This window comes from Echinops telfairi, unplaced genomic scaffold (genome assembly GCF_000313985.2).
Source record: "Echinops telfairi isolate 266 unplaced genomic scaffold, ASM31398v2 ScPeMD7_7468;HRSCAF=8506_0, whole genome shotgun sequence".
Lineage (NCBI taxonomy): Eukaryota > Metazoa > Chordata > Mammalia > Afrosoricida > Tenrecidae > Echinops > Echinops telfairi.
In genome coordinates, this window is record NW_022111369.1 from 55,596,895 (window position 1) to 55,623,282 (window position 26,388).

General features: G+C 40.3%; 1 protein-coding gene across 1 annotated transcript in view; it reads left to right on the forward strand.

Moving 5' to 3' along the window:
- The window catches only part of TMEM33 (transmembrane protein 33), a 29,863-nt gene extending 6,392 nt beyond the window's left edge, over positions 1-23,471 (forward strand). Inside the window, exons 4-8 of the mRNA XM_045284053.1 lie at positions 2,824-2,842; positions 3,663-3,730; positions 8,615-8,748; positions 13,881-13,964; positions 21,579-23,471. Of these exons, the coding sequence (XP_045139988.1) occupies positions 2,824-2,842; positions 3,663-3,730; positions 8,615-8,748; positions 13,881-13,964; positions 21,579-21,708 (435 nt within the window). The 3' untranslated portion in view covers positions 21,709-23,471. The remainder of the gene's footprint in view (positions 1-2,823; positions 2,843-3,662; positions 3,731-8,614; positions 8,749-13,880; positions 13,965-21,578) is intronic.
- The last annotated feature ends 2,917 nt before the right edge of the window (positions 23,472-26,388 follow it).

Consider the following 26,388-nt stretch of genomic DNA (forward strand, 5'->3'; position numbering starts at 1 on the left):
CGTCGCTTAACAGGCCAGTCTCATGCCTGTCGGGTCTTGAGTGGAGTCAGGAACTTCAGTGCCCTGCTCTGAGCTGGCAGTCGGCCCGGGCTTCGAAGGTGCTCACTAATCCAGCCTCGTGCATCCGGTTCCAGGCAGGCTCCCGGGTTCTCTTCCGAGTCTTGCATTCGGGAGCTGCAGCCCATACTTTTCCCGTTGGGTTATTGTTTGGCATCCCTCACATTTTGAAGGTTTGAGCCTGTTCTGGTTGTTTTGCTCCCCGAAGCAACTAGTTTGAACCAGTTGGAAGCCCTACTTTAAAGGGAGATCAATCGCCTCTCCTTTCTTAACACCATTGAGCTGAAAACAAAAGTAAGAAAAACTTACTGAAGCAGAGACTGGGGTAATCATTCATCAGAAAGGAATTGGAGTTTTCAAATAAAAATCTTGGAATTTGAAGGTGTAACTATTTTAAAAACGTGTTTGGGATGGTAAGAGACATGGTAGTGTGTTTGGTAATGTATTGGGCTGCTGACCACGATAAGGTCAGCAGTTTGAACCGCCGGCTGCCCCCGGGAGAAAGATGGACTTTGCCTCCTGTGAAGAGTGACAGCCTGGGAAACTCATGGGGGCAGTCCTACCCTCCAGGGCCCCTATTCAACCCCATGGCCATGAAGTTTCAGTTTATTCCAAAAGAGGAGGGGGAAGGGTGAGGTCTTGTAGTTAGTACGTTTGAAGAAGCTCTGAGTTAAACACTGACGAGGTTTCTTTACTAGGACCTTTGATTGGTTAATGCGCTTTGTTAAAGTATAGAACATTAGTGTCAGTATTTCTGAAACTTGACTGCTCTTCAGTGAGTCACCCTACAGGAGAGTGTGAAGTGCTACCCAGAGAGTTCGTGAATATTTGACCCAGCTATATATGAGCATAATAGAAAAAAGACAGTACAATACCTCTGTAAGACTTAAATATTGCTTCAGGCCGATGTTCGCCGTGTACCAGTGTTTATTTAGATGCGTATTATGTCTTGGGCAAGGAAAAGAGAACAGGGAGAAGCTGCAATTTCTTGAGCTCTAATTTTCCAGTGTGTAGGAACTTGACATGTTGTCTCATCCTTGCAACACGGAGAAAATAATTTCGAGCTTCATGTTATTGGTAGGGCAGTGTCTCCAAAAGTTTAAAATAACATACCCAATGGATACCACACGAGTAATACAGCCAAGGTCTAGCTAGCTAAAAACAAACACAAAAGGAAGCTTGCCATCCAGCGGATTCAGGGCTAACATTCCTGTAAGGGAGACTAGAATTAACTGCCCCTTGGGTTTTTCGGGACTGTCGGAGAAAGTTGAGGCCATCTTCTCTTGCGGAGATTGACTCGCTGGCAGTGATTCTGTTTGTTGTATAGTCTTTGCCAAAGCAGACTGCCACATCTTTTTTCCCATGGACCTGAGCGTTGGTGGTTCAAACCACTGACATTTGGCTAGCAGCCTTAGTCTGTAGTTATCGAATAATGAAAATATTTCTGTCTCTACTGGAAAAAGCGTGCGTGCGTGTGTTATTGTAGTATGAATGCATAGGGCGATTCTGCTTAAAGTCCTTGCTTTCCTCAGCCATGGAAGTGGCTTTGAATTGGAGGATAAAATTTTCTGCTTCAGGGCAAAGCTTTGTATATCCCATTAATAATTTCTATTCGTTAGGGGTTTTTTGGTTAGAACTCACAGGTGATTTTTGTGAAACTCACTAAATGATTGCTGTAGTGCAATCTGCCTTAGCCACATTCATTGTAGTACTTTGCAATCACCAATATTAAAATTCTTGCTCCTCTGAGATACAATAGAAAGTTACACAGAGGGTCTTGGTTCAGCTCTAGTAGTTTAAAATGTCTGATGAGAAAAGTAGAAATGATAGAATTTGTTTCTAGATGGTGACTATGGAACAAGTTGGATGCATCGGAGTTGGAGGTTCAAACTCACCAGCTGCTCCTTGGGAGAAAAATGAAACCGTTTGTCTTGGGAAAACCTGTAGAGGATCAGTTATGAGTTGGAATCTACTGAACTGCGATGGGTTAATGACTCATTGTAAATGCCTTTTTGCTCTCTTAAAGATATAAGTGTCTCCGGAACCCAGGGGGCAGTTCTCCTCAGTCCTATGGAGTTGGAATTACTTGGTGACAGGGTCTCTCTTGTTTGTTAGCTTGCTTGTGGTTAAGTCTAGCTCAGTGCCTAACCCAGAGTAGGTGATCTGTCAGTTCTCCAGTGTAATCTTGAGTTGATTCCTAATGAGATTTGTAACCAGTGAAGGAAGCCTGCCTACCTTTTCTCTGCAATTGCTAATTTTTTGGCCCATTTCTCATGGGAAGGAGCTCCTGTGGCGCAGTAGTTACGCTTTGGGTGATCTGCGAGGTCGGCAGTTCGAAACCACCAGCAGCTCTGAGGGAGAAAGACAGGACGTTCTACTCCCATGAAGTTACAATCTGAAGAAACTCACAGGGCAGTTTTACCGTGTCTTACAGGGTTACGAGTCACGTTTGACTTGGTGGCAGTGAGTTTGGTGTTTGTTTTTCTCAGGGGAATGTAGAAAATTGAGGATTACAAATTTCATAAATTTTTCCAGGGCTAAGATAGCGGTGAAAATAATATAAACCAGTAATTGGCAAGAAGTGCTAATCTAATTCCTAAGGCAGCTTGGGTATCCAAATAAACAAAGGTGGGCTCAGAGTAGCAGTTTAAATTGTGTTCCAATCTTTGGTCTTAAAAAGGTGTCATGTTGTCCTTGCTCTAATTAATTGACTGGTACTTCGGGGTTTATATTGAAGACTTTTCACCCCTTATCTTTTAAAAATAGTTTAGTGGTGGCATTGAAAGTTAAGATTGTGAGGCTCAAGGATTTGGGAACCCCTGAATGTTACAGATTAAGGCCTCAAGCCTCTGCCTTGGGTCTCTGCACACTGGTTTGACCTAGGCTGAACTTTGGGCTAGGGAAATGAGGTCAGCTCATAGCAGAGCCAGGAAGTAGAACCTAATGATCTCAACTCGTCGTTGAAGGTTTTGTTTTTCGTGGCCCACAATGCTGCTTTTATTGAGTCAGTCTTCAAGTCCATATGTGTCAAACCTTAAAGTTCTGTTTAAGAAGTGGCAGTGTTTTTCATTATATACAATTTCTAGGTATTTACTGCCAGTCTAACAGTCTGGTAGGTACAGTATCTTAAAAGATTTTTAGCAGAGAAGTGTTGGAAACAACACTGTAACCTCAGTCTCCTGACCAGCAGTTGGAATTGGTGAAAGCAAAACAAAATGACTCTCGGTCTTTGAAGGGCCTTCGATGGTCTGCATGGCTGCTGATGGATTAAGAACGGTCTCATTGAAACCTTTGCCCATATCTTAGCAAATAGTTACAATGTTTTATTAACCTATAAAAATAAATGAAGAAAGCAAAACCAAAACTTGATACTTGATTCTTTTCATTAGAATTCTGAGAACTTTAGAAAATGGAACAGGAACTTGAAAGTTTCAAGTTCTTATAGATCACAGATTTTCGTTTAGTTATAAACTATATCTGTAAAACCAAAGCCATTACACTAAGCTTGTTTAGCAGATGTTATTTCAGATCTGTATATAATACTGTCGGCTGTTTGACAGCATGATGGATGAATTTCAAACATTTTCCTTAACTGCCTTCTCCAGTGAGTATATTCCCAGTCTTGTTGTTCTCTTTGCTCCATGCTGCTACGTATACTAAAAAGGTCCTTGACGTAAGTAAAATCATGCTTTTTTCCCCCCTTTTACTCCTGGATTATAGATAGTGGACATAAGTTTGAGAATACAGAGGTATTTCATCTTTCTTCATAAAAGGTTACTCTTCGTTAGAACTTTGCTCTAAATTATTGGTGATTTTTGAAATGTAGTTTGAAATTTCTTATGGTTGAGGTTTCATTAAAAAGTACATTTTATAGGTAGAGGATTATATATTAAGAATTGTCTATTAGACTGCATTGACATTTGTACTACATCTCTTATTTTAATCATTTTTTAAAATTTATTAAGTTTTATTGCCAGAGATTTTTTGTCTATTCATTTTCAGTTATAATAATAAAGTAAGGAGTAGTGAATATTTTGTATAATATTCAGAGCTACTACACTCCTACCTTCTCCCTCCCAATTACTGGGTTTTAACATTCAAGCATTGATGCATTTGAATTGTGGTGCTGGAGAAAAATATTGAAAGTACCGTAGACTGCTAAAAGAACAAACTGATCTGTCTTGGAAGAAATCCAGCCGGAGTGCTCCTTAGAGGCAAGGATGGTACATACCTTCTTTGGACATACTGTCAGGAGAAACCAGTCCCTGGAGAAAGTCAGTCCTCCTGCGTGGTAGCGTGGAGGGACAGCGAAAGAGAGGAAGGGCCTCCACAAGATGGATTGACACAGTGGCTGCAACAATGGGATCAAACAGAGGAACAATTGTAAGGATGGCACAAGACTGGGCATTGTTTTGACTTGTACGTAGGGTTGCTTTGGGTCGGAACCAGCTCAATGGCACCTAACAACATGAAAGCCTACTATAGACCCATTCAAATATGTACCCCGATCAGTAAGGCATAGAGAAGAAACTGAAGATTTCTACCAACTTTTGCAGTCTGAAATTAAATCAAACATGCAATCATGATGCATTGATAATTGATGACTAGAATGTGAAATTTGGAAACAAAGGACTAGTCTGAAAAAAATGTGGCCTTAATGATAGAAATAATACTGGATTTCACATGATAAAATTTTGTAGGGCTAATGACTTTCCTATTCAAGAACCTTAGTGGTGCTGTAGGGTAAACACTGGTTGATAACTGTAAGATTGGTGGTTCAAACCCACTGGCTGCGCCACAGGAGAAAGATGAATCTACTCCCATCAAGATTTACATTCTTGGAAACCCTATATAGCAGTGCTTCTCAACCTTCCTAATGCCACGACCCTTTAATTCAGTTCCTCATATTGTGGTGACCCCCAACCATAGAATTATTTTCATTGCTACTTCATAACTGTAATTTTACTACTGTTATGAATCGGGCGACCCCTGTGAAAGGGTCGTTCCACCCTCAAAGGGGTCGCGACCCCTGGTTGAAAACCGATGTTATATAGGATCAGTATGAGTTGGAGTCCACTTGATTGCAACGGGTTAAGACTCATTCGTTGTAAATGCCTTTTTGAAGAACATAAATGTGGGAACAGTTGTGATTATGTATGTGGACTACCTATGTGGGAAAGGTCTATGGAGAAACTCAATATCATCAGTCAGGAGAAGGAAGGGATTGGGGTCTCACTGTAGCTCATGCAAGTTTAAAATGAAACTAAAGAAAATGAAAACAAGTCCACAACCCAAGTATCACCTTGAGCATATCTCACCTGGATATAGATTCCTTCTCAGGAGTAGATTTGACACATTGAACACTGATGACCAAAAGATCTGATGAGGAGTGGCATAACAGCAGCATAGCGCAGGAAGAAAGCAAAGGGAATTCTAAGGACAGGAAGGAAAGAAAAGACCAAAATAGATGTGAGTAGATAATCTGAAACTTGTTTTTGAACATAAAGTAGGTAGAACAGGTTCCCAAACTTAATAGGCTTGCTTTCCCCTTTTCAGAAAAAAAATGTTTTTATTTACACTTCTCTGGCATCTAAACACTTGTGTACTACAGCCCAAAATCAAGGATAAAGTGGAGTTATCTCATTTTCCAGGCCTCTGGATCATTTCAAGGAGCCTTGGTGGCATAGAGGTTATGTGTTGAGCTTTTATTTTTTTAGATCATTTTATTGGGGGCTCGTACAATTCTTATCACAATCCATACATCCATCCATTGTGTCAAACACATATGCACAAGCTTTTATCCACAATATCAATAGTTCCAAACCAGCTGCTTTGAGGCAAAAAGACTGGGTTCTCCTGTAAAGTCTTATAGCCTTAGAAACTCACAAGAGTAGTTCTGTCCTGCCCTATAGAGTCTCCCTGAATCAGCATCACCTTGATGGCCGTGAGTTTGGTTTCGTTGTGGGGTCATTCTAGCCACCCCCCCACCCCCCCACCACAGGCATTATCACCCAATTTGAGAAATACTGAGCCAAAGAAAATGGAAGAGATGAGGAAGTGAAAGAGCTGAACATAACATTTCAAAGGGTAGTTCTAGAAGACCAAGTAAAGTATTATAATTAAGTGTGCAAAGATTCGAGTTAGAGAACTGACAGGGAAGAAGATGCTCAACGTGTCTCAAACTGAAAGAACCAAAGAAAAACGTCAAACCTCGAATCGCAGTATTATTGAAGAATTCTTTGAACAAAGTATTGAATGATGACGGAGGCCTCAAGAGAAGGTAGAATTCAGAGTCACCAAAGCAAAAAGAATTGGTTGATAGTCTTAGGGGGACATCTGTATGGTCAACATCATACAGGCAAGACATTGTACTTTGGTGAGTAGTGACAGATTTTAAAAGCTTGAAAGTGGCCATGTAAGATAAAGTTATTGAGTCTGCTTATTTAGAGCAAAGTAAAATGAAGAAAAGCAAACACTTTATAGAAGCAATTAGACCAAATGATTAATGGAGCCTGGCTACCACTACTGACTTTGATTGCGATAATAGGAAGTCCTGGGAGAATAGCAGGAAAAGATAGAACAAAATTCAAAGTCATAGGAAAGACCGGACTTACTGGTCTGATAGAGACTGGTGGAATCCCCCAAACTAGCTGTTAGCCATTCCTCAAAGTTGGAACTGAAACCACTTGGAGAGACCACCTCTCAGCCAAGCAATAAACAGACCTGTAAAGGGAACATGAGGAACATGCTCTACAGAAGTCAACCATAAGAGATCAAAAAGGCAGCATCTGCCCTAAGACAAAGTCCTGAAGCAGGAAGGGGTAGGAGAGATGAAGGACCGGGAAGGAAGTGAGAAGAGTGTTAGCATATTGAGTGAATTGCAACTGTCATGAAACAAAATGTGTGTAAGTTAAGTGGGAAACTAACATGCTCTGTAAACATTCATCCACAGTAAAATGTTCAAAACTAAATGCCAAAGAATTGCTTAACATTTAACCATTCATGGGATAGCAAGAGATCAAGAAGGAAGGAATCCAAGTTGCATTGAAGGAAGGCATTGTTTAAAGAAAACCAAGCCTGCTGGAATTGCTGGCATTGTAATGAAGGTCTTTCAGCAAATAGCTACAGTCTGAGAGTACTGACTCAGCTATGTGTGCCAAGAAATTTGGGAGACAGATGACTGGCAAGCCAACTGGAAGAAATCCATATTTGTGCCCGGTCCAAAGAAAGACAACCTGACAGAATGAGAAAATTATTGGACAATATTAATATTGCACTCAAAGTTTGAAATTGTCCAGGAGTAATTTTACTTGGAACCACAACCAGTGCCCAAAGCAGCATCAGCCAAGAAGTATAAATATGGTGTCTTAATTAATGCTCTCTGTTTTACTTCTCTGGGGTCTAATATCCATTGCAATGGCTACACAGAACTCAGATAATTCATGATTAAAGAGAGTTAACAAGTTGTAATGTCAGTGAGAAATGTTCAGGATGGTTGTCTAGAAGCGCATATTGAAAAGCCCTTTCAGGTCTGCTAATAAATGCCCAAAGGGGGGAAGGGGAGTGGACATACCACTCCTCAAAGCCTCGAGCAAAAGGCACTAAGCTCCAATAAGCCCCGCTTCGCCAAAGTGCCCAGAGGCACCCTACTCCACAGGCTTTACTTGCCTCACGTAAAGACTTCCCAGCCACCACTGTGTTCCATGCTTTGGCTCCTCACTCTGCTGCTGCTCCTCTTCTGATGTTGTAGCTGTTTTGGATCCAGGAGGTTCACTACACAGGAATCTCCGGTCTAGAGCTCGCATTCTCATCCTGGCTCTTACTGGTAAGGAGATCCCTCCTCCTGCTTCTGAGGGTGCTCATTTTATACGCAGTCGAATGGCACTCCAAGCACTCCTGTCCACAGTTACAAGTGAATGCCATCAGTGTCTTCCTCCACCTTCTTTCTAGACCCATGCATGGGAAAGGCCCTTTCATGGGAGGAAGAGACTTTGGGTAGAAGGGCCACATTGAATAATTCACTGCCCTGGCCATCAAGTCATGAAGAACGAGAAAGATCCTCAGGGAGATGGGCTGATACAGTGCTTTAGTAATGGGCCCAAACTTAGGAATGATTGTGAAGATGGTACATGATTGGGCAGTTTTTTGTTTTATTGCATATAATTATTGTATATAATTGGAAATGACCCTGTGCTTAATAACATAATTCTTTGGTTATAGTAGCAATTGAACTCTGTAGTTTCTATCCTTAGCTAAAAAGTCACAGATATTTTAAATAGGTTTTATTATGGATGGAAAGAAATAACCAGCATTTTTGTGAAATAATCATAATCTTAAGAAAAAGAAAGCATCTAAATATGAAAAGAACTTCTAAAGTTGTTTTTCTTATTACTTCAAATATACAGTATACAATAATGCAGGAAAGCATATTGTTTTGCCCTTAAATAGTTTTATCATCATTTCCAAATATTGGCTTTTGGATGTATGCTATTTTTTTAAAGAAAAATAATTGAGTCATCAGAAATAATTTTTTAATGCTTGTTTTCTTTTGTTTTAGGCAAAGGGTTCAAATAGTTTGCCTCTGCTGAGATCGGTCTTGGATAAGCTAAGTGCTAATCAACAGAATATTCTGAAATTCATTGCTTGTAATGAAATTTTCTTGATGCCTGCTACAGTTTTTATGCTTTTTAGGTAAGAATAAAAACATACTTCCTTTGAGAGACTGATTACTAAGCGAAGATAATATAGATAATAACACGTAGATGACTACTAAGGTCCGTCGACCCTGGCTCATCATGACCAGTGGACTTAGCAGTCATGTACTTAATATAGCCCTTTTCCCTTGACAGCAGAGACGCTCAGACATTTATCTTACCATCTTTTGTGACTTACCATTTAACACTGGAAATTTTTCATAATACTTTTGAGAAACTTGGGAACTGTACTCCAATCTGCCATTATTGAGGTGATTTTTCTTAGACTACAGAATGAATTGTAAGCATCGTGGTCTTGTACTAAGTTTAAGGAGCCCTGGTGTTGGGCCATTAACTTCCAGGCTGCAGTCAGAGCCACCAGCCACTATGTGGGAATCCGATGAGGCTGACTGCTTCCTTGAAGATTTACAGTCTCAGCACTGACAAGCAGCTGCATTTCGCTGCTGGGTCTCTGTGAGTTGGGGTGGTTTCGGTGGCAATGGGTTTGTTTTCGAGTGTTAAGATTTAAAGCTATTCATGAATACTGTCTTTCAATTTTGCCATAATAACTATATAAAATAAACTGATTTGTTTTTAACTATACAAGTAATATATGAATACATATTGCTAAAGAAAGCTTTCTGTTTAAGAATTAAACATTCAAATGGAATATTAAACTCCCCAGTGATGGTCTTGAATTTAAATTTTAAGCAAGTGTACATTTTTCTCCAGTGGTTCCTCTTCAGTTTCTCACTAGTACTAGATATTGCAGAGAAAAGCTAAAATTGTATTTGACTGTGAATCCTAGTAATTCCACACTCTCTAGCTCATCGGTAACCTCTTGGTTCAGCGGTTCTCAACCTGTGGGTCACGACCCCTTGAGGGGTCAAAAGACCCTTCACAGGGGTCACCTGATTCATCACAGTAGCAAAATGACAGTTATGAAGGAGCAACGAAAATAATTTCATGGTTGGGGGTCACCACAACATGAGGAACTGTCATGTTAAAGGGTCACGGCATTAGGAAGGTTGAGAACCACTGTCTTGGTTTGATGTGTACACAAATAGTTGTTTTGAAGTACTCTTGTAAACCCATAGAAAACAAGGCATTATTTAGTTTTTATTTCACATCGTAGATATCATAGTGTATCAGTTCTTCAGGCCTTGCATTTTTCCCTCACGATGTGTTTTTGTGACCTATTAATGCTGTTGCAAGCTGTCATTCATCTTAATTGCTCTGACATTCCTTCTAAGGGGCCCTTGTGGCATAGATGTTTAAACTGCAAAAGGTAGTTTGAGTCCTCCCAGCCACTGCAAGAGGAAGCCCAGGAAATGACTTCCATTGAGTACAGCCCAGAAAGCCCTGTGGGGCAGGTCTGTTCTCACAGGTGGCTGTGCATTGAAATGGGTTCAACAGTAGTGCTCCATCTGACTTGTTTGCTTTGTTTCATTGCTCATTCTCCTACTGATGGACACTGGACTTACCAGATGGTTATTTTCAAATGTTGGCGAAACATCGTTTTGCCCGACAGTGCTTACTTATTTGCCAGTGACTTCTCTAATGTAGATAACCAGAGTTGAACTTGCTGAATATCAGCCAGATGCCCATGCTGACTCATACCGACCCCTGCTACGGGTTTCTGAGACTGTAACTGCTTAAGGGAGTAAAAAGCCCAGGCTTTCTCCCACGGAGTTGCTGGTGGTTTCAAACTGCCAACCATGTGGATCGCAGTCCGACACTTAGCCACTATACCACCAGGGCTCCTTTTTTATATTTAACAGACCTTGTCAAATTGACTTCTAAAATGTCTGTGTGACCTGTTTTCTGCAATCTTGTTACTATGTAACAAAGAATTTATTGAGTATAATATTCTATTTCATTTCTATGAGTATTACCTTGATTAGCGAATAAGGTCTTTTTACTTATAAGTTACTCTTTTTTTTTTTTTTTTATTTTACTGGGGGCTCATACAACTCTTATCACCATCCATCCATCCATCCATTGTGTCAAGCACATTTGTACATTTGTTTCCCTCATCATTCTCAAAACATTTGCTTTCTCCTTGAGCCCAGCTTCTCATTTTTTTCTCCCCTCTCCCCCATTAACCCTTGATAATTTGTAAATTATTATTATTTTGTCATATCTTACACTGTTTGACATCGCCCTTCACCCACTTCTCCACTGCCTATCCCCAGGGAGGAGGTTCTGTGTAGGTCATTGTAGTTGGTGCCCCCTTCCTCCCTCTCCCTCCCTCACGCTCCCCACCGTACTCTTTCCTTTAGCAGTCTTTTTTTTTCCAATCATTTTATTGGGGGCAAATAAAAAAAATCTTTAGCAGTCTTTTATCAAGCAAATAACAAAATTTTATAGAATTGTTCTGTAACACCATGACCACTATTTGCTGCTTAAGTTGTGGGGTTCAAAACTAGATATATATAATCTAAAATAAAGTTCTGGTATGGTACAACCTAAACACTTTTTACTGGTTGTTCCAAAACCAAAGGGAACTCATTGCCAGAGAATCGATTCCAACTCACAGCAACCCTAGTGATGCAGTAAGCGGCTAACCACAGGTTGGCAGTGTGAAATCACTGCTCCCAGAGAGCCTAGCCTTTCCACCCCTGTCAATGTTAGCAGTCTCTGAAGCCCACCAGAACAGTTCTACCCTGACCTAGAGGGGTTGCCATGGGGGTATTTGTATTCTAGTTGACTTGACCATTAACTGAGCCTTCTGATCTTTTAATTCCTTATTAAAAAGCTAGTGCTGTTTGAAATAGGTAGTCTCCTAAAAATCCGACAGCTGTAAGATTGGGTGCTGGAGGATAAGCTCTGCTGCAGCTATATCAGCTATCCAACTCTGAAATTTTAACCCAAGCTGAATGTTAGTAAGACTTCTTATCTTCAGACTGAAGGAACTTAGAAGTTGAATGTCGTCCAGGGGAAGTGAGAAGATCAGAATTCCCCTTTTCTCCTCGTAGTTTATATAGCCTTTTCACCTTTCTCTCTTGTTAGCTTAGTCTGACATAGAAACGTGTTTTAATTTCCCCAATTATTTAAACTACCACTTACCTGTCAGGCTGTTAATCTGTGTGTTACTGTGATGCTGGCAGCTGTGCCTCGGGCCTTTCAAGTCCCAGCAAGGTTACCCTTGGGGAACATGTTTCTGCAGACCCTCCAGATCAGCGGTTCTCAACTCCTTTGGGGATCAAACGACCCTTTCTTAGGGGTCGCCTGATTCATAACAGTAGCAAAATGACAGTTAGGAAGTAGCTACGCAAACAATTTTACAGTTGGGGGGTCACCACCACATCAGGAACTGTGTCACAGGGTGGCAGCCTGAGGCCGGGCGAGAACCCCTGCTCCACACTAAGAACAGCGAGGAAGAAGTGTAGATGGTCCATTTCGAGGGGTGGAGCCCTGAACACCTTGTGAGTAAGGTTGTACATAGGGTCATCCCAATGCTGCCTAACAACAATTATTTTAAAACTGTTTTGCCCTCTTACTCTCTTGATCATATTTTCTGTTTCTTGGGTTGTTTCAGGTCACAGCAGGTTCAGTGTTTGTTTGTAACCGGATGAAAGCTAAAATGATAGCTGCCAAGGCTTGTTTACTAGTGATATGGTTGAGCCCACATTTGAAACCTCCAGTTTCTGTTTTCTAAGCAAAATATTGTATATCCTCTTAAACCAGTTTAAGATACTAGGGAAGCACTGAAATGCCATGCAAATTAACACAAAAGCTGTGTTTTGGAACAGTGAATTTCTTGTTGGAGCACTGTGTTTTGATGACATTGGTATAGTAACTCAGTTTTGTAACTTAACGTTTTATTTGAATATTTAATGTATCTAAATTTATTATTTTAATTCCCAAGATTATTGTAAAGAATAGAATTTGCCAGAAACATTGAAATAGAAAAATAAATTTATTACTTTAAAAATATTTGTTATAAGTTTTACTCAGTCCCTCATAGGAAAAACTATTAATGCTCTATGTGTGCCACTTGAATATAACCAAATTAAAATTCATAGTCTTAAATCTTTTTTATTTCTCATTTGCTGCAAGCCTAATCTAACCCTACAATATTATATCAAGTTCTATGAATCTTTTACCCTAACACCCAGGGTCCTTTATTTACAAATGAACATAAATGTTACGATTTTATCCTATATACACTTGCATATGTACGGAGCAGATGAAAGGATGAGCCTTGTAGCTTTATGATTATAGTTGAACTATCCTATATATTCGTAAGTAGTGATCTCTTTAGTGATACCTGCATGAAAAAGAATATCTGAATTAAGATATAATAAAGTAGTTTGTGTTGTGTGGGATGATCTTCAGGTATAACAAGTTAAAGAGTTGAGTAAGAACAGTGTAGTGGATGCCTGTTTATGTTTTGGGATGCAGTATATGTGTGGTTTAAGGGCATATTTCCATCTACCTAAGTTTCTTAATATTTAAGAGTTGATTCTAATGACACCCCCTTCTTAGAGTGAGCACTTTAGAGGCTAGTCTTCATATGCACACGAGTGTGTGCGCTTCTAGAAGACTGTATTAGAGACTGCTATAACCTTGAGGAAGGGTTAAGTAAAATGATGGGAACCTGATGTTGTAAGTGAATACTCTCTTGCATATCTATTTTCTATTGTTGCAGTATATTTTTATATTTACTTTTTCAATATAAAAAGATAAGGATTTGCCAAATTTATTGGGGGGGGAGAATGAATGAAGCATTGGTTTAATGATAAAGTTATAATTATGTTTTATTTTGAAAATAGTATCATAATTTAGGAAGTAAAATAATCTCAAAAACCATCCCTAGCATTTTAATATATTTCTTCCCATTAAAGTCTTAATTATAATTATACAGTTATAATTATAATTTTGTATTCAGTTTTTTTCTCCAAGTTGTGATAACGTATTCTTACACAGTAACTTTGTTATTTGCTGGTCACCTAGCATATTCACATTGTACCTCCCTTTTTAAGAATAACTCATGGGTTATATGTGATCGATGTTATTATGATCATTCGATGAAAAATGACACACATATTCTCCAATTGAATTGCCTTATAACTTCTGGGAGTCTACCTATGATACATCCCTTTATCTTGATTTTGTTTCTTTCAGCGGTCAAGGAAGTTTACTCCAACCCTTTATATACTACAGATTTCTTACTCTTCGCTACTCTTCTAGGAGGAATCCCTATTGCCGGTAAGCTGACAGCTCATTTAAATTTACTTCTTTGCTCTAGAGACTAGTGGAAATACCCGTGTTTGTACCTCATAGGAGCTGTTCAGCTCATTGGTTAGACTTGAAAAAGAAACAAAACCACAGTCTCTGGAACTTTCTTTGTAAAAGCAGGGTGTGGTGGCAAGGGGTGGGGGTGGGGGTGGACAAGAGTTCAAGATAAGTATTCTCCAATCAGTGTAAGAATGATTCCCGTTATTGTTTCAGTACTATGGTGACTTACAAGAGGGAGATCTCAGTGAGCCAGGAGAGCCCGGAAAGGATTCACAAAGTGGAGATTTGTTCTAGAAAAGATGAAAGTTTCTGAATAGACATCAAGAACAGGGCAAAGGGCTATAGGCAGGGAGACAGGAGGCACAGGCAGAGACGTGCCGCGTGTGAGGGGCATTGAGTAGGGCTGCTAACTGTTGGCACTGCCATCAGGTCGATTCCAACTCAGCAACCCTACAGGACAGTCGACGGTCCCTGTGGGTTTCCCAGACTAAATGTTCACAGCAGTAAAAAGCCTTATCTTTGTCCCTGTTAGACTGTGATGGAGATTTTTTGAATTTTTAAAAAAATCATTTTATTAGGGGCTCATACAACTCCTATCACAATCCGTACATACATCAATTGTGTAAAGCACACTTGTACATTCATTGCCCTCATCATTCTCAAAACACCCGCTCTCCACTTAAGCTCCTGGCAACGGCTCATTTTTTCCCCATCCTTTCCCCCTCCCCCCTCCCTCATGAACTCCTGATAATATATAAATTATTATTTTGTCATCTCTTACACTGTCTGACATCTCCCCTCACCCACTTTTCTGTTGTACATCCCCCAGGGAGGAGGTTATATATAGATCCTTGTAATTGGTTCCCCCTTTCCACCCCGATTTTTTGAATTTTGTATTACTTGCTTAAGAGTAGGAAAGTATACTGGGGCCCTATCATAAAACTTCTTGAATTTCAGGATAAGAAGTGTGGAATTTACCTTTTAGGTATTTGAAAAGAATGATTGTTTTTGGTAGGACAAGAATTGTCTTCTGATTTATACAAATACATTGAAGAAAAGAACAGTGGATTGCTGTAGTATTCCAGGAACTCATTGAAATTAATACACAGTAAATTAGGCACTCGTAGCCTAAAAGTGAAAGGTAAAATGAAAACGAATAGCTGGATTTTGATAACTTGTTTTTTCCATTAAATTTAAAAATAGATTCATCATCTATATTAGAATTTAGTCCCAAATCCAATTAGTGCTTTGGGATGGTCCCTACTATATTTTAACAATAGGAAGTGAAAAGTACAGAATTTGAATGCTGGCTCATCATTTAGCAGGTGTGTAATTCTAGGTGAGTTATTTACATTTAAATGTCTTCACTGGTAGAGTGTCGTAGGAGGAACTCTGGTGGTAGAGTGGTTCTGCGTTGGGCTGCTAACCCAAGGCCTGCAGTTTGAAACCACCTGCTGCTCTTGCAGGAGAAAGACTGGGCTTTCTACTCCCATATGGTTCCAGTCTCAAAAACCTACAGGGGCAGTTCGACCCTGCCTTAGAGGGTCTCTGAGTCAGCACCATGAGAAAGGGTGTTGTAAAATAGGAGTGGCATCAGCACCTTTCTAACTTCAGGAGGATGAATGACCAGTAGCAGCCCCAAGCTGATCCCCATGAGTGGAGGACAGAGTACCTCCTTACCCATTCTCACACTAGCTCCCCCTCCCATGTCCTCTACCATTGCAGTGGCCACAATTAAAGTAGTTTATAAGTACAATTCGGGAACAGATCCGGAAGCATACAGAGAAAGTCTCCCTTTTTCATTATGGGACGGCACTCAGATCCTGGCTGCTCAGGCTTCCTCTCAACCCTATTCGTTCATGCTGTGCTTGGCCCCCCAGGGCAGATGGCCCTGCCTTCTAGCACCATGTACTCTGACCCCGGACTCTTTTATGAGCCTGTCGCTATAGTTAGTGTCTCAGTTCTCTCTGGGTGTTCCTTTCCTCCTCCTTTCTCTGCTTCTCTGTTCTTCCTTCTGCTACTGTCTGAAAAACTTATGTGTGATCAGCTGTGTATATATACTGTATATACACCAAACCAAACCCACTTCCATCGATCCAGTCGATTCAGACTCAAACAGGACAGAGTAAAGTGGCTCCCTAGGGTTTCCGAGGCTGTCTCCTGAGGATTGGCTGATAGATTTGAACAGCTGGCCTTGTAATTAGCAGTCTCATACTTAACTCAATGAACCACCAAGTCTCCTTCCAAATACCCATACCCACTGCCATAAGTTGATTCTGACTCATAATTGCTTTCTGTAGGGCTCCCAAGGATGGAGGTCTTCATGGGAGTAAATAGCCTCATCTTTCTCCCATGGAGTAGCTAGAAGGTTTGAACTGCCACCCTTGTGGTTAGTGGTACAGTGCTTACCCAACAATACCGCCAAAGTTACTTGCATCCTACCCATGAAATGTCAGACACCCTGGACAAAAATAGCTCAGCCTTGATGATAGAGAACTAGGGCTAAGATAACCCCTGAGGTAGGGAAAATTATCTCTAGTTGTTTTTCCAGAGAGCCAAGGTGAAAGGTCGCACAAAAGAACTCATTTCACAACAGAGATGAAGAGAAATGGTATTTAAAAGTAATAAGACTCTTCAGTTCTTAATGTTTCTTATTTTATACAATTCTGATGATTCGCTTTTAAAGGGATCTTTGTGTTCTGTTGGACAATGTCTTCCCCCCTGAATGTTGTTATTGCTTAGAGTAAATTAGTCATTTCTTCAGGTAGACAAAAGTTCTTCACGAGCCCCTCGAAAGAAAAGAGGCCTGCCTTCCACTGATTCAATGCCGACTCCCAGTAACCCTGTACGACAAGGTAGAGCTGCCCTGTGCGTTTCGGAGAATGACTGTTTACGCCAGTAGAGAGTCCTGTCTTGCTCCCTCAGAGGAGCTGGTGGTTTTGAACTGCTGACCTTTCAGATTGTAGCCCAACTTGTCAGGGCCCCTCAGGAGCCCCTGGTGGCTAAGAAATCTACAGTTTTACTAGTTCCCATGGATTTTTGTGTTCTTCTGTCGATGTACTCGTGTCAGACATTCCCTCGGGTCTCCTTTCTGGAATTGGTAGTCACTAGCCGAGTTGCTCTTTGTGCTTTTCGCCCTTTCCTCCTCTCACAGCTCTCCTGTTCCAGTGAAAATGTGCGTGTGGAAATGTTCAGTAGAGCGGAAGCACAAGGACGGGTTATTTTTACTGAATCAAGATGACAAAATGAGTGTTAGTAAACATTTTTTAACATACCCCATAAGGATACATTTTAATATAACAGTGAGAAAGTGTCAGGAAATATTTTAACTTAAAAATACTGATAAACTTATAAAACTCTATTTTCTATAAAACAATAGAGTTTTGAGAGAGTATTAGTTGCAGCTTTCTTCGTTCTCTTTTACTCCACACGAGTAGAGAACAGTAGTTGTTTCTGAGACGACCGCTCACAAGCCTTTACCAACATTAATCTCCAATCTTGGGTTTAAAAGATAAGTTCTTAAACTTAGTTGGCCTATTGCCCCCTTTCAGGAAAAAAATGATTCATTGCCCCCTTGGCAATTAAAAACTTTTGTACTCTAGTCCTAAATCCAGGATAAAGTGTAGGTGTCTGCTTTAGCAGCATGTCTCCCTTTCTCCCCAACCCCACACCTCCGCCAGCAGGGTGCAGTATCACCAGCTTTCTGAAACACTGATACAGAACATTATCTTTATGAGCTGTTAACTACGTTGTCCCCCCAAAACAGGGTTCTAAGTCTTTTACCCCAGTAAAACGTGTGAATGTTTAAGAAACCTCTGTTACCAAAGCTCCCTATGTACTTATTATGTAAAAGAGGACTTCAAAAAGTTCACGTAAAAATGGAATGAAAAAATAATAGAAAATAAAAATATAGTGGAATTTTCCCATGAACTTTTAAAGTCCTTTTGAATTTGGGTACATGTGCAATACATACAAGCATGTATATGTACATGACTATAGATAGTCCTGTACATGTATGTGCACGTAGTCACATGTACCTTCTACATCCGTGTATATTTATCTTCTTATGTAACTACAGACACACTTTTTGGGTGGTGTTGGTTACTGTCTTTTGCAAAATTGTAGGTGTGAACAGCACCTACTCAAGAAATGGCCTGCTTTACTCGTGTACTTCTTTCTCAGTGCCTTCTTTTACCTTGGCCAAGCTGTGCTCACTTCACCCGTATTTGGTATTGCCTATCCTATCACCAAAAATGGCATGTCAACTCGCCACCTTCCTATTCCGCCCATGCCTGGTAAGCGTCAATGAAAGTGGTCATCAGTGTTTGTTCTTTTGTGGTGGACTTACTTCATTCAGCTTAATGTTCTCCAGATTCATCTGCTCAAAGATGTTTTGTGGGATCCTCCTTTATAGGATTTCATTGTACCATGTACACTCACGGCTCAAGTATCCACGTGATTTGACTCCAAAGTCTAGGTCATTATGTGTTGCTAGAGTTTAGGAAATGCATGTCAAGATTTGTGTTGGGGACCTGGGTTTGACACCTATTTAGATGTAGGAGAAGCCTTCCAGGTTTTCAACTTGGTGGAAGGTTGGGAATGATGAAATCTGATGCAGAGATCTAGCACAGGCAGGTGGCCGTAGCCTCCTCAAGAGGAGGAAAAGGGAGGCCACTCTAAAGGCTCTTACAGCAGTCTACTGACGGTAAATGAGACTCAACTCAGCGCATCGAGTCAGCACCAGCACTCGGCACCCTAGAGGTAGAACTACCCCTGTGGGCTTCCCAACACAGCTCTTTTGTATCTTTCTTTGTTTTGGTTTTTTTTTTATGGGTACCTAATCCACATTTCATACAATTCAATAGTTCAATCATGTCATATCAAGAATTGTACAATGATTACCACATCAGTTTTAGAACTGAAACCTCACCCCCACCCCGCACACACACACCCATGGTTAAATGAGTTGTGTAATCACAATCAGGTCTAGTACTCCCTCCCCCCTCCCACTTTTATTCTGTACTCCTGAAATCCCCCCATCCTCCCTATATCCCACCCTCTACCCCTACATATCCTTGAACCCTTGCTTCAGTTATTATCTCTATGCATCCACTCCTGTGCGTCACAAACTGGGAAACCCAATCAAAACAATAAAAAACAAAAGCGAACCAAGATGGTACGGATAAAATAAAAATAATATAAAGATAAAAATACGAACAATGAGTAGGACAGAAAAGACCACTCAATATTTTAAAAGCCAGGGAAGAAATTTTTGTCATCTGACATGCAAGAGATCCTTGCACCTAGAACAAATTCAGCGTGGACCAATAGGGAGGGCAGCTGACCACGTACCAAGCTTGATGCAGCATAATCAAGATTACAGTGATTTCTGATAGTAAGACTGTTCGAGACCCTTGCCTGTGGCTCGCGGGGGCTGCCAGCCACTTACAATCTAACTAGTTACTCTGCAGATGGGTTTGGGCCGTACACTGCCCTCAATAGCCTTCACCAGTTGGGTGTTCTTAATTTTAGCTCTGATACTTTTCTCTTTGTCATATTTGAATTTTGTTATTGTCATCTTTGGATCACACAAGCTGGTGTGCTCCTTCCATGTGGCCTTAGTTGACTACTCGCTTAGAAGGCTGCTTGTTTGAATACAAGCCTAGACCCCGGACACTATTCTGATGGATAGCTAGGCACCATCTGCTTTCTTCACCACACTTTGCTGTAGCTCCCTTAACTTCAGTGATCATTTCATGAAGGTGACTATCGAGCAGGGTCATGTTACCAGAACTGGTCTTGGATTGGGGCAAGAGTTAAGCAGGAACCCAGACTCCATCTGCATGGACATGACTCTTTGTGGCCATAGAAAGCCCGCCTTTCTCCTGGACCCTCTGGTGGTTTCCAACTGCTGACCCTGCGAGTCTTAGCCCGATGAGTAGCCAACTAATTCAGAGGTAAAGGAAAGAAAGGATACATTTGAAAGGTAGTAGGCATAGAATCTTGAGACTTGGTGAAGAGTGAGATTAAAACAACCTTGGGTTTCTGGCCTGGAAACCTAAGAGACCTGTGGGGAAAGGTGCTTTATCACTAAGATAGAAGATACAGGAGAGATCAGGTTTCTAGGAAAATAGGTCTTTTCAAATTTTCTACCATTGTGTGTGTGTGTGTGTGTGTGAGAGAGAGAGAGAGAATATCAGACACAGCTTACATATTTTTTAAATGTATAGTAGATTTACTCCCCCCAAGGTAACAGGATAGAGCAGTGGTTCTCAACCTTCCTAATGCCGCGATCCTTTGATACTGTTCCTCATGTTGTGGTGACCCCTCCCTCCAACCATAAAGTTACTTAAGTTGCTACTTCATAACTAATTTTGCTACTGGTATGAATCGAGCAACCCCTGTGAAAGGGTCGTTCAACCCCCAAAGGGGTCGGTGCCCACAGACTGAGAACCGCTGGGAGAGAGGAGGCCCAGGAACTGTCTTTATCCAGGAGTAGGTTCTTGGAAAGGAGCTCTGGGATGTAGTGGTTTCCATGTTTGGCCGTTAACCACAATGTCTGTGGTTCAAATCTACCAGCTGCGCCTGCTCAGATTACAGCCTTGGAAACCGGGAATAGTGTCACTGTCGATTGGAATTGACTCGATGGCAGTGTTCGAGGTCTTGAGTCAGTGCAGGAGACAGTCTGTGAGCAGTCATAATTACCCGCGATAATCCTTCAAATCACCTAGAATTTACCGTTTACCACATTGATCTGGTCTTTACTAGTCTGTACAATGTATGTGTGATGGTTACAGTTCGCAAGGAATATAATAAAGTACTCTGTTAGGCATATAATACAGGAGGAAAGTCTGCAGCTTGCTTTTGGAGTAAACAGGCAGCATAGCTGTAATGTAGGGCTCACAGCAGGAGCTGGGGAGCTGGACCAGAAGACTAGGTCGACCGCGGATTGCGGAGGTCTATGAAGGTGATGATGAGAAACTGGACACTTACCAAAGGCCAAAGAGAGCCAGTGTTCTTTTTCTTGAACAGCTACTATTATACACACACACACACACACACACATATATACTATTATATATGTATATACACACACACACATATATATACTATTATATATGTACATACACACACACACACACACACATATATATAAAGTGCCTCATTTACACTTGATCCTGGTGGTATAGTACAGACTCCTGTTTTACAGATGAGGGAAGCCGGGAAGGTATGTTCCTTTCAGGAAATGGCTGGGATTGCCCATGTTATATAATTTTCTCTCTTTTTCAGAGCTAGATTAATCTGCCTAAATTAAGTATGAGAATGTAGGATTCTGCTCTCAAGAAGGAAGCATAAATCTCATAATCTCAGAGATAGCCATTTATTAAATGCTTTTTTGTTAAATAAACTTTTCCACCCGCGAATGACACAAATGTTGATTTTGAAGATTTCAGTGTGTGTGTTCCCTCGAAAGTATCTTATATTGATTTCTTTAAGTTTTTTAATGGTCCTGGGAAATTATTTCCTGGCATGTTCCTGCTTTTTTCCCCTGTGTTTCTGAAATCAAGCAATTTTGTCTTACAGGACCTTGTTTAATGAATTGAGGATTGTTGTGGAGCACATCATAATGAAGCCTGCTTGCCCCCTGTTTGTGAGAAGACTTTGTCTCCAGAGCATTGCCTTGATAAGCAGACTGGCACCAACAATGGCATAGTTTAATACCCAGTTAAGTTATATATAATATAAACATTATTAGCAGCTGGTACTTCTGCTAGCAGGTTGTAAATTCCAGGTGTTACACTGACCTCAATCCAACTTACATAATTTGCATAATTTCATCACTCAAGGAAAATCCTTCTCCACCACCACCACACAAGTCAAGCCTTTTCAGAGAAGTTTTCGAGAACATTTCCTGTGCTATGTTGTTAAAGGAAGCTAGTATCTTGTGATAAATGTACCAGATTTGATTTAGATGTTGCTGTGCCTGTATCATGAAGTACATTTTAAAATTGTTTTTAAAGAAAACAAAAACTCAGCCTGAGTGAGAACCTATGTTTGTCTCTGGCATGGGTTCTTTATTGTAATATTAGTACATGCAAATTCAGTATATTTTAAGACAGCATTTTTCTTTCTGTTTATTAATTTTGGTTGCTGATTTTAGGAGAAGCATTTCCCAATGAACTGAACTTCCAGTTGCTATTAGATTGATCTTTTGCTGCTCTCATAAGATAGATTTATTTGGATGTAGCATTGAAGAGGAATTCCATGTGTATCTTACTATGACCATCAGATTTAACCCTTGTGGTTTTGAATATTTAAAGAAAGGGTGGGGGGAAAGCCCAATTATAAGCATGTTAACCAATTGGATAAATATTTGAAATCATCTAACCATTTAATCCTAAAGAACTACTACATTCTTTAGAAAATAACGTGCCCACATAAATAACCCTCATGGGAAACTGAAACCCGAGGGGATTGCTTGAGTTGCCAAAAAATGCAAGCATTCCTAGCGTTAAAAATACTACTCAAAAGAAACTAACACTATTCAAAGGAACGTGACTCAAGGAACGTGCTAACACGCTCTCCTTTGGTCTACGTTTCTCAAACAGGAAAGCCTCCTTTTACAAACTAGACACACAGGTCATTGGTATTACTCTACAGTTTCTGGAATTACCTAGTTCAGATTCCTGATGACTGCCAAGTTTCTCAACTTTTCTTAGGCTTGGGTTTTCCTAGGCAATTGTAGCAATTCAGACACCTTTTGAAAGAAATGTAACAAGATTGAACATAGGGGGCCCCCTCTCCCAACTATATTTGGTGTCCTGAAATAATAATGAAGGTTATTCTGTAGATCACTTACTTGCCCATCAAATCTGTTTTAAAAAGCTAAATGAGAACATTTATAGGTAAAGTATTTATTAGTTAAGAATGGGACCAGAGGACACTTTGTGGAGTAGAGGGTACATAGGTAAATTTGGGGGAATTGGGTATATTATGCAAATGTGATTTGGGCTGGGTGGTATGTTAAATCCTGTTAGCTTCCCTGAACTTTTTTATAAAATTCCTCTCAATCTTTATTATTGTTGCACGATTGGAAATGTTTAAAGTGTAACATTTTAGTACAGAACAATGTAATGGTTTTTGTAACGGATCTTTCTGTGTCTGCATGTAATTTGAATTTATCAAATACATTCATTGGTAACTTATCAACATCATCAGTTTTCTTTTTGTTCAACCTCCAAATCTAGACAAAGGTGATAATTGTATGATTACAAAAATTCTACTCAATCGTTGTTATTTGCTTGGAGTCAGCTATGACTAGCTATTTTTATATTTTTGTAATATTTATCCACTGAGTTGGAGAAGCAACCTCAAAACGTGCAGTTGAGTGTGTGTGACCTCATCATCCTTATATATGTAACCCAAGAGTTTGAAAACCTAAAATTTCTAGAGCAATAAAGTGACTGGTAACATTAAGTAGATAGCATATTGCTGATTGCTAATGATGTTTAAAAATTTAACTGTTGAATTAGATTTTGGTGGCTGAAGACATTTACTTGGAAGTTACTGGTTTTCCTTTTGTCTACAATTTATTTTCTATCCTGAAATATTATTTGTTTTCTGGAAATACCGTATGTGCTTTCTTCTGCTGTCCCCGTTGTTATTAATGTCTTACCTAGCGATTGGAACATTTCTCCAAACTGAGCAATGAACTCCGGCACAGTGTTCTTGAGAAGTAAGTAAAGGGCTTGTTCAGACTCGCGGTGTCCATTTCTAGTCCCCTCTCTGTGGGACAGCCTTGACATCTTGCTGTCTCTTCTGAGCGTTTCCTCTCAGGCTTGAGAATTAAAAATATTTTCATAAAGGGAAAATTTGCGTTGCTTTTAACATAATTCTAACATTAAAATGACTACAAATGGCGACATTCCTTTTAATTGAGACTCTCACATTAACCAGAAGTGCAGGATCTGGTAGGCTCACGTTTGACTACAAATGCAGACTTGGTAGCAAAGCTTGATTTATAAAGCAAACACTTAATAAACTCTGGCATGAGAAAAGTCTCCAATTTGACTATCACTAGGTGTTTAGTTTACCTGAAATTGTAGTGAGGAACTCTACAGTAAGAATAATTACAACCAGCCAATTTAGCATCAAAGTTAGAGGGTGACATGCATGGTTGTCAAGTTGAGATGAGAGAATGACAAGAGCAGTCTTCAGAACGAATGCTGTACGTACGAGGAATGACTTCTTCCTGCGTAGCTCCTGGCTCACAGGTGTAGAAGAATTGCTGGAGCCCCCGGGACTTCCGATTCTTCAGGAAGTAGTACAGTGCCATTTTCCTGCCAGCACTTTTCCAGGAAACCCTCATGGCCAAATGGGAGCCTTGTAGGAAACCTGCTTTCTTCTGTTTCTCTTGGGTACTTGATTCCTCGTGAATCGGAACTCTTTGCAGCAGTCACTCAAAGGGGACATTTCTTAAATACAATTTGTATTTAAATGTTCTTAGCATGAACATTGCTGTGGTGAAGTGCTCTAGAAAGCAAGCCAGCCTTCATTTTTGGGGTGTCTTTAAAAAAAAAAAATTGGATCTTCAGGAAGCTCCTCTATAGAGAAAAATCAAGAACTCATTAAAGCGGAAGTCATGGATGATCAGAGGTGTCAGCTATGTAACTAAGATGGCCAAAGCTGTTGATTAGAAAAATAAGGATCAAAAATTCAGGTGGGGGGGTGGGGTGTTCAGGATATAACTATTGTTCTTTCTGGGAAGGAAAATGAAGGGGTGTATATAATAAAGGAAAGACCTCATTTTTTAGACATTTCTATCAGAATGAATGGAATTGATTTATTTAACACAATTATTCTGAATCCCTCCCCCCAACACAGGATCTGATGCTGCTCTCAAAGGTCTCATTCAAATTACGTTAATTTGGGTACTAAGGAAGGCAAACCTCCCCGGAGAATGGAGCCGCCTGCGGTTGTGTTTGTGACCAGTAGGTGGCACTCTGCCCTCATGTCGGTGCCCCCCCCCCAACACACACATCCCCCAGCAGGGTTTGCTGAAAGGTCAGGGAAAGTGCTGAGTCAGCCATAAAACTCACCATCTGAATGGTACAGCCATGTTCGCGTACAATTATTTTTTACTCAACACATACTTGGTAAGCGTTTGTTATGAGTATACTTATTAATAATGAACGGTTTAAAACTGGAAGGAAGGACCTTGTCAATATTTGCTTTCTAGTTAGCCGGAGTGATGTATGTCTCAGATCCTGATCTAACTGGTTTGGGTTTTTTATTCTAAGTGCCTCGCTCCCCCAGACACCTCCATTGTAACACTGTCTTACTTTGTTCCTCTTCTGTTCTCAGCTAAGTAGGAAAATACTAGTGAACATTTTATAGCCACACTAGATAAAACAGTTTAGCACCTTTCCATAGTAGTTCAAAGCAGGAGGGATATTTTTAGGTATCCTATTAAGAATGGAGCTAGATTTGAAAATTGAGTGTGGTGAGTTGAAGGGTCACGTTTCTCTTGATACCTGGTTAGAATTTCTCTAGGGTGAGGTGAATCCCACAGAGACTGACAGGCAGCGTACCAAAGGCACGTGCTTGTATGTCTAGGAGTTAGTCCGGTGGATAGCTTTAGTAAGCACTTCTGGGTAGAAGATTATTACTAGGCATGGTAGGCAGGATAATAAAAGGAAGTGCTAAAAGATTGGGGAGGTTTTGGTGGTAATTATTTCAGGAAATGTTTTTCTGTTGAGGTGAGACCCCGGCGGAGTTCTTTATTTAGGAGGAACCCTTTCCAGTGGGTGGAGTTAGCTCCAGTAGCTGTTCGCCTCCTGTGCACTAGGGAAACGGACCTGCACTGAGTTTGGGTTGGCGTGGCAGGGTTAAGAAGTGCAGTGCAGAGTCTGAGGAAAGGGCGAATGTCTTTGTTGGAATTGAAGTTGTTCATGTTCCAAAGCAGAGAAAAGGACTGAGAGTCATTTCATTTTCTCCTCCATAACTTCATTTGAAACGACTTTTTTGGCATGTTTAGCATTTGAAAATACCTTTCTTTTCTAGGTTCATGATGGTTGTAATATCAAAATGTTCTTTTCCTTTGTAACTTTGAAGCAGACCTCCTTTTTTCACAGAAGTTTTGCCGACATATATTTTTACGTTGAGACCCAATGGGCAAATAACTTGTGTGGATGGCAATTATGAGGTGTGTATATTGGAAGTAATGTAAAAGGGTCACAATGATTAAAAACAGGCATAAAAAATACGTGATTTATAAACATTACTTTTGGTGCTCTATATAATAGGATATATTGAACTGAAAAATCTGTATATATGGCATGTCAGCATTTCTTAGTAACTGCTTTTGAATCCATTTTTAATATCTAATATTGTA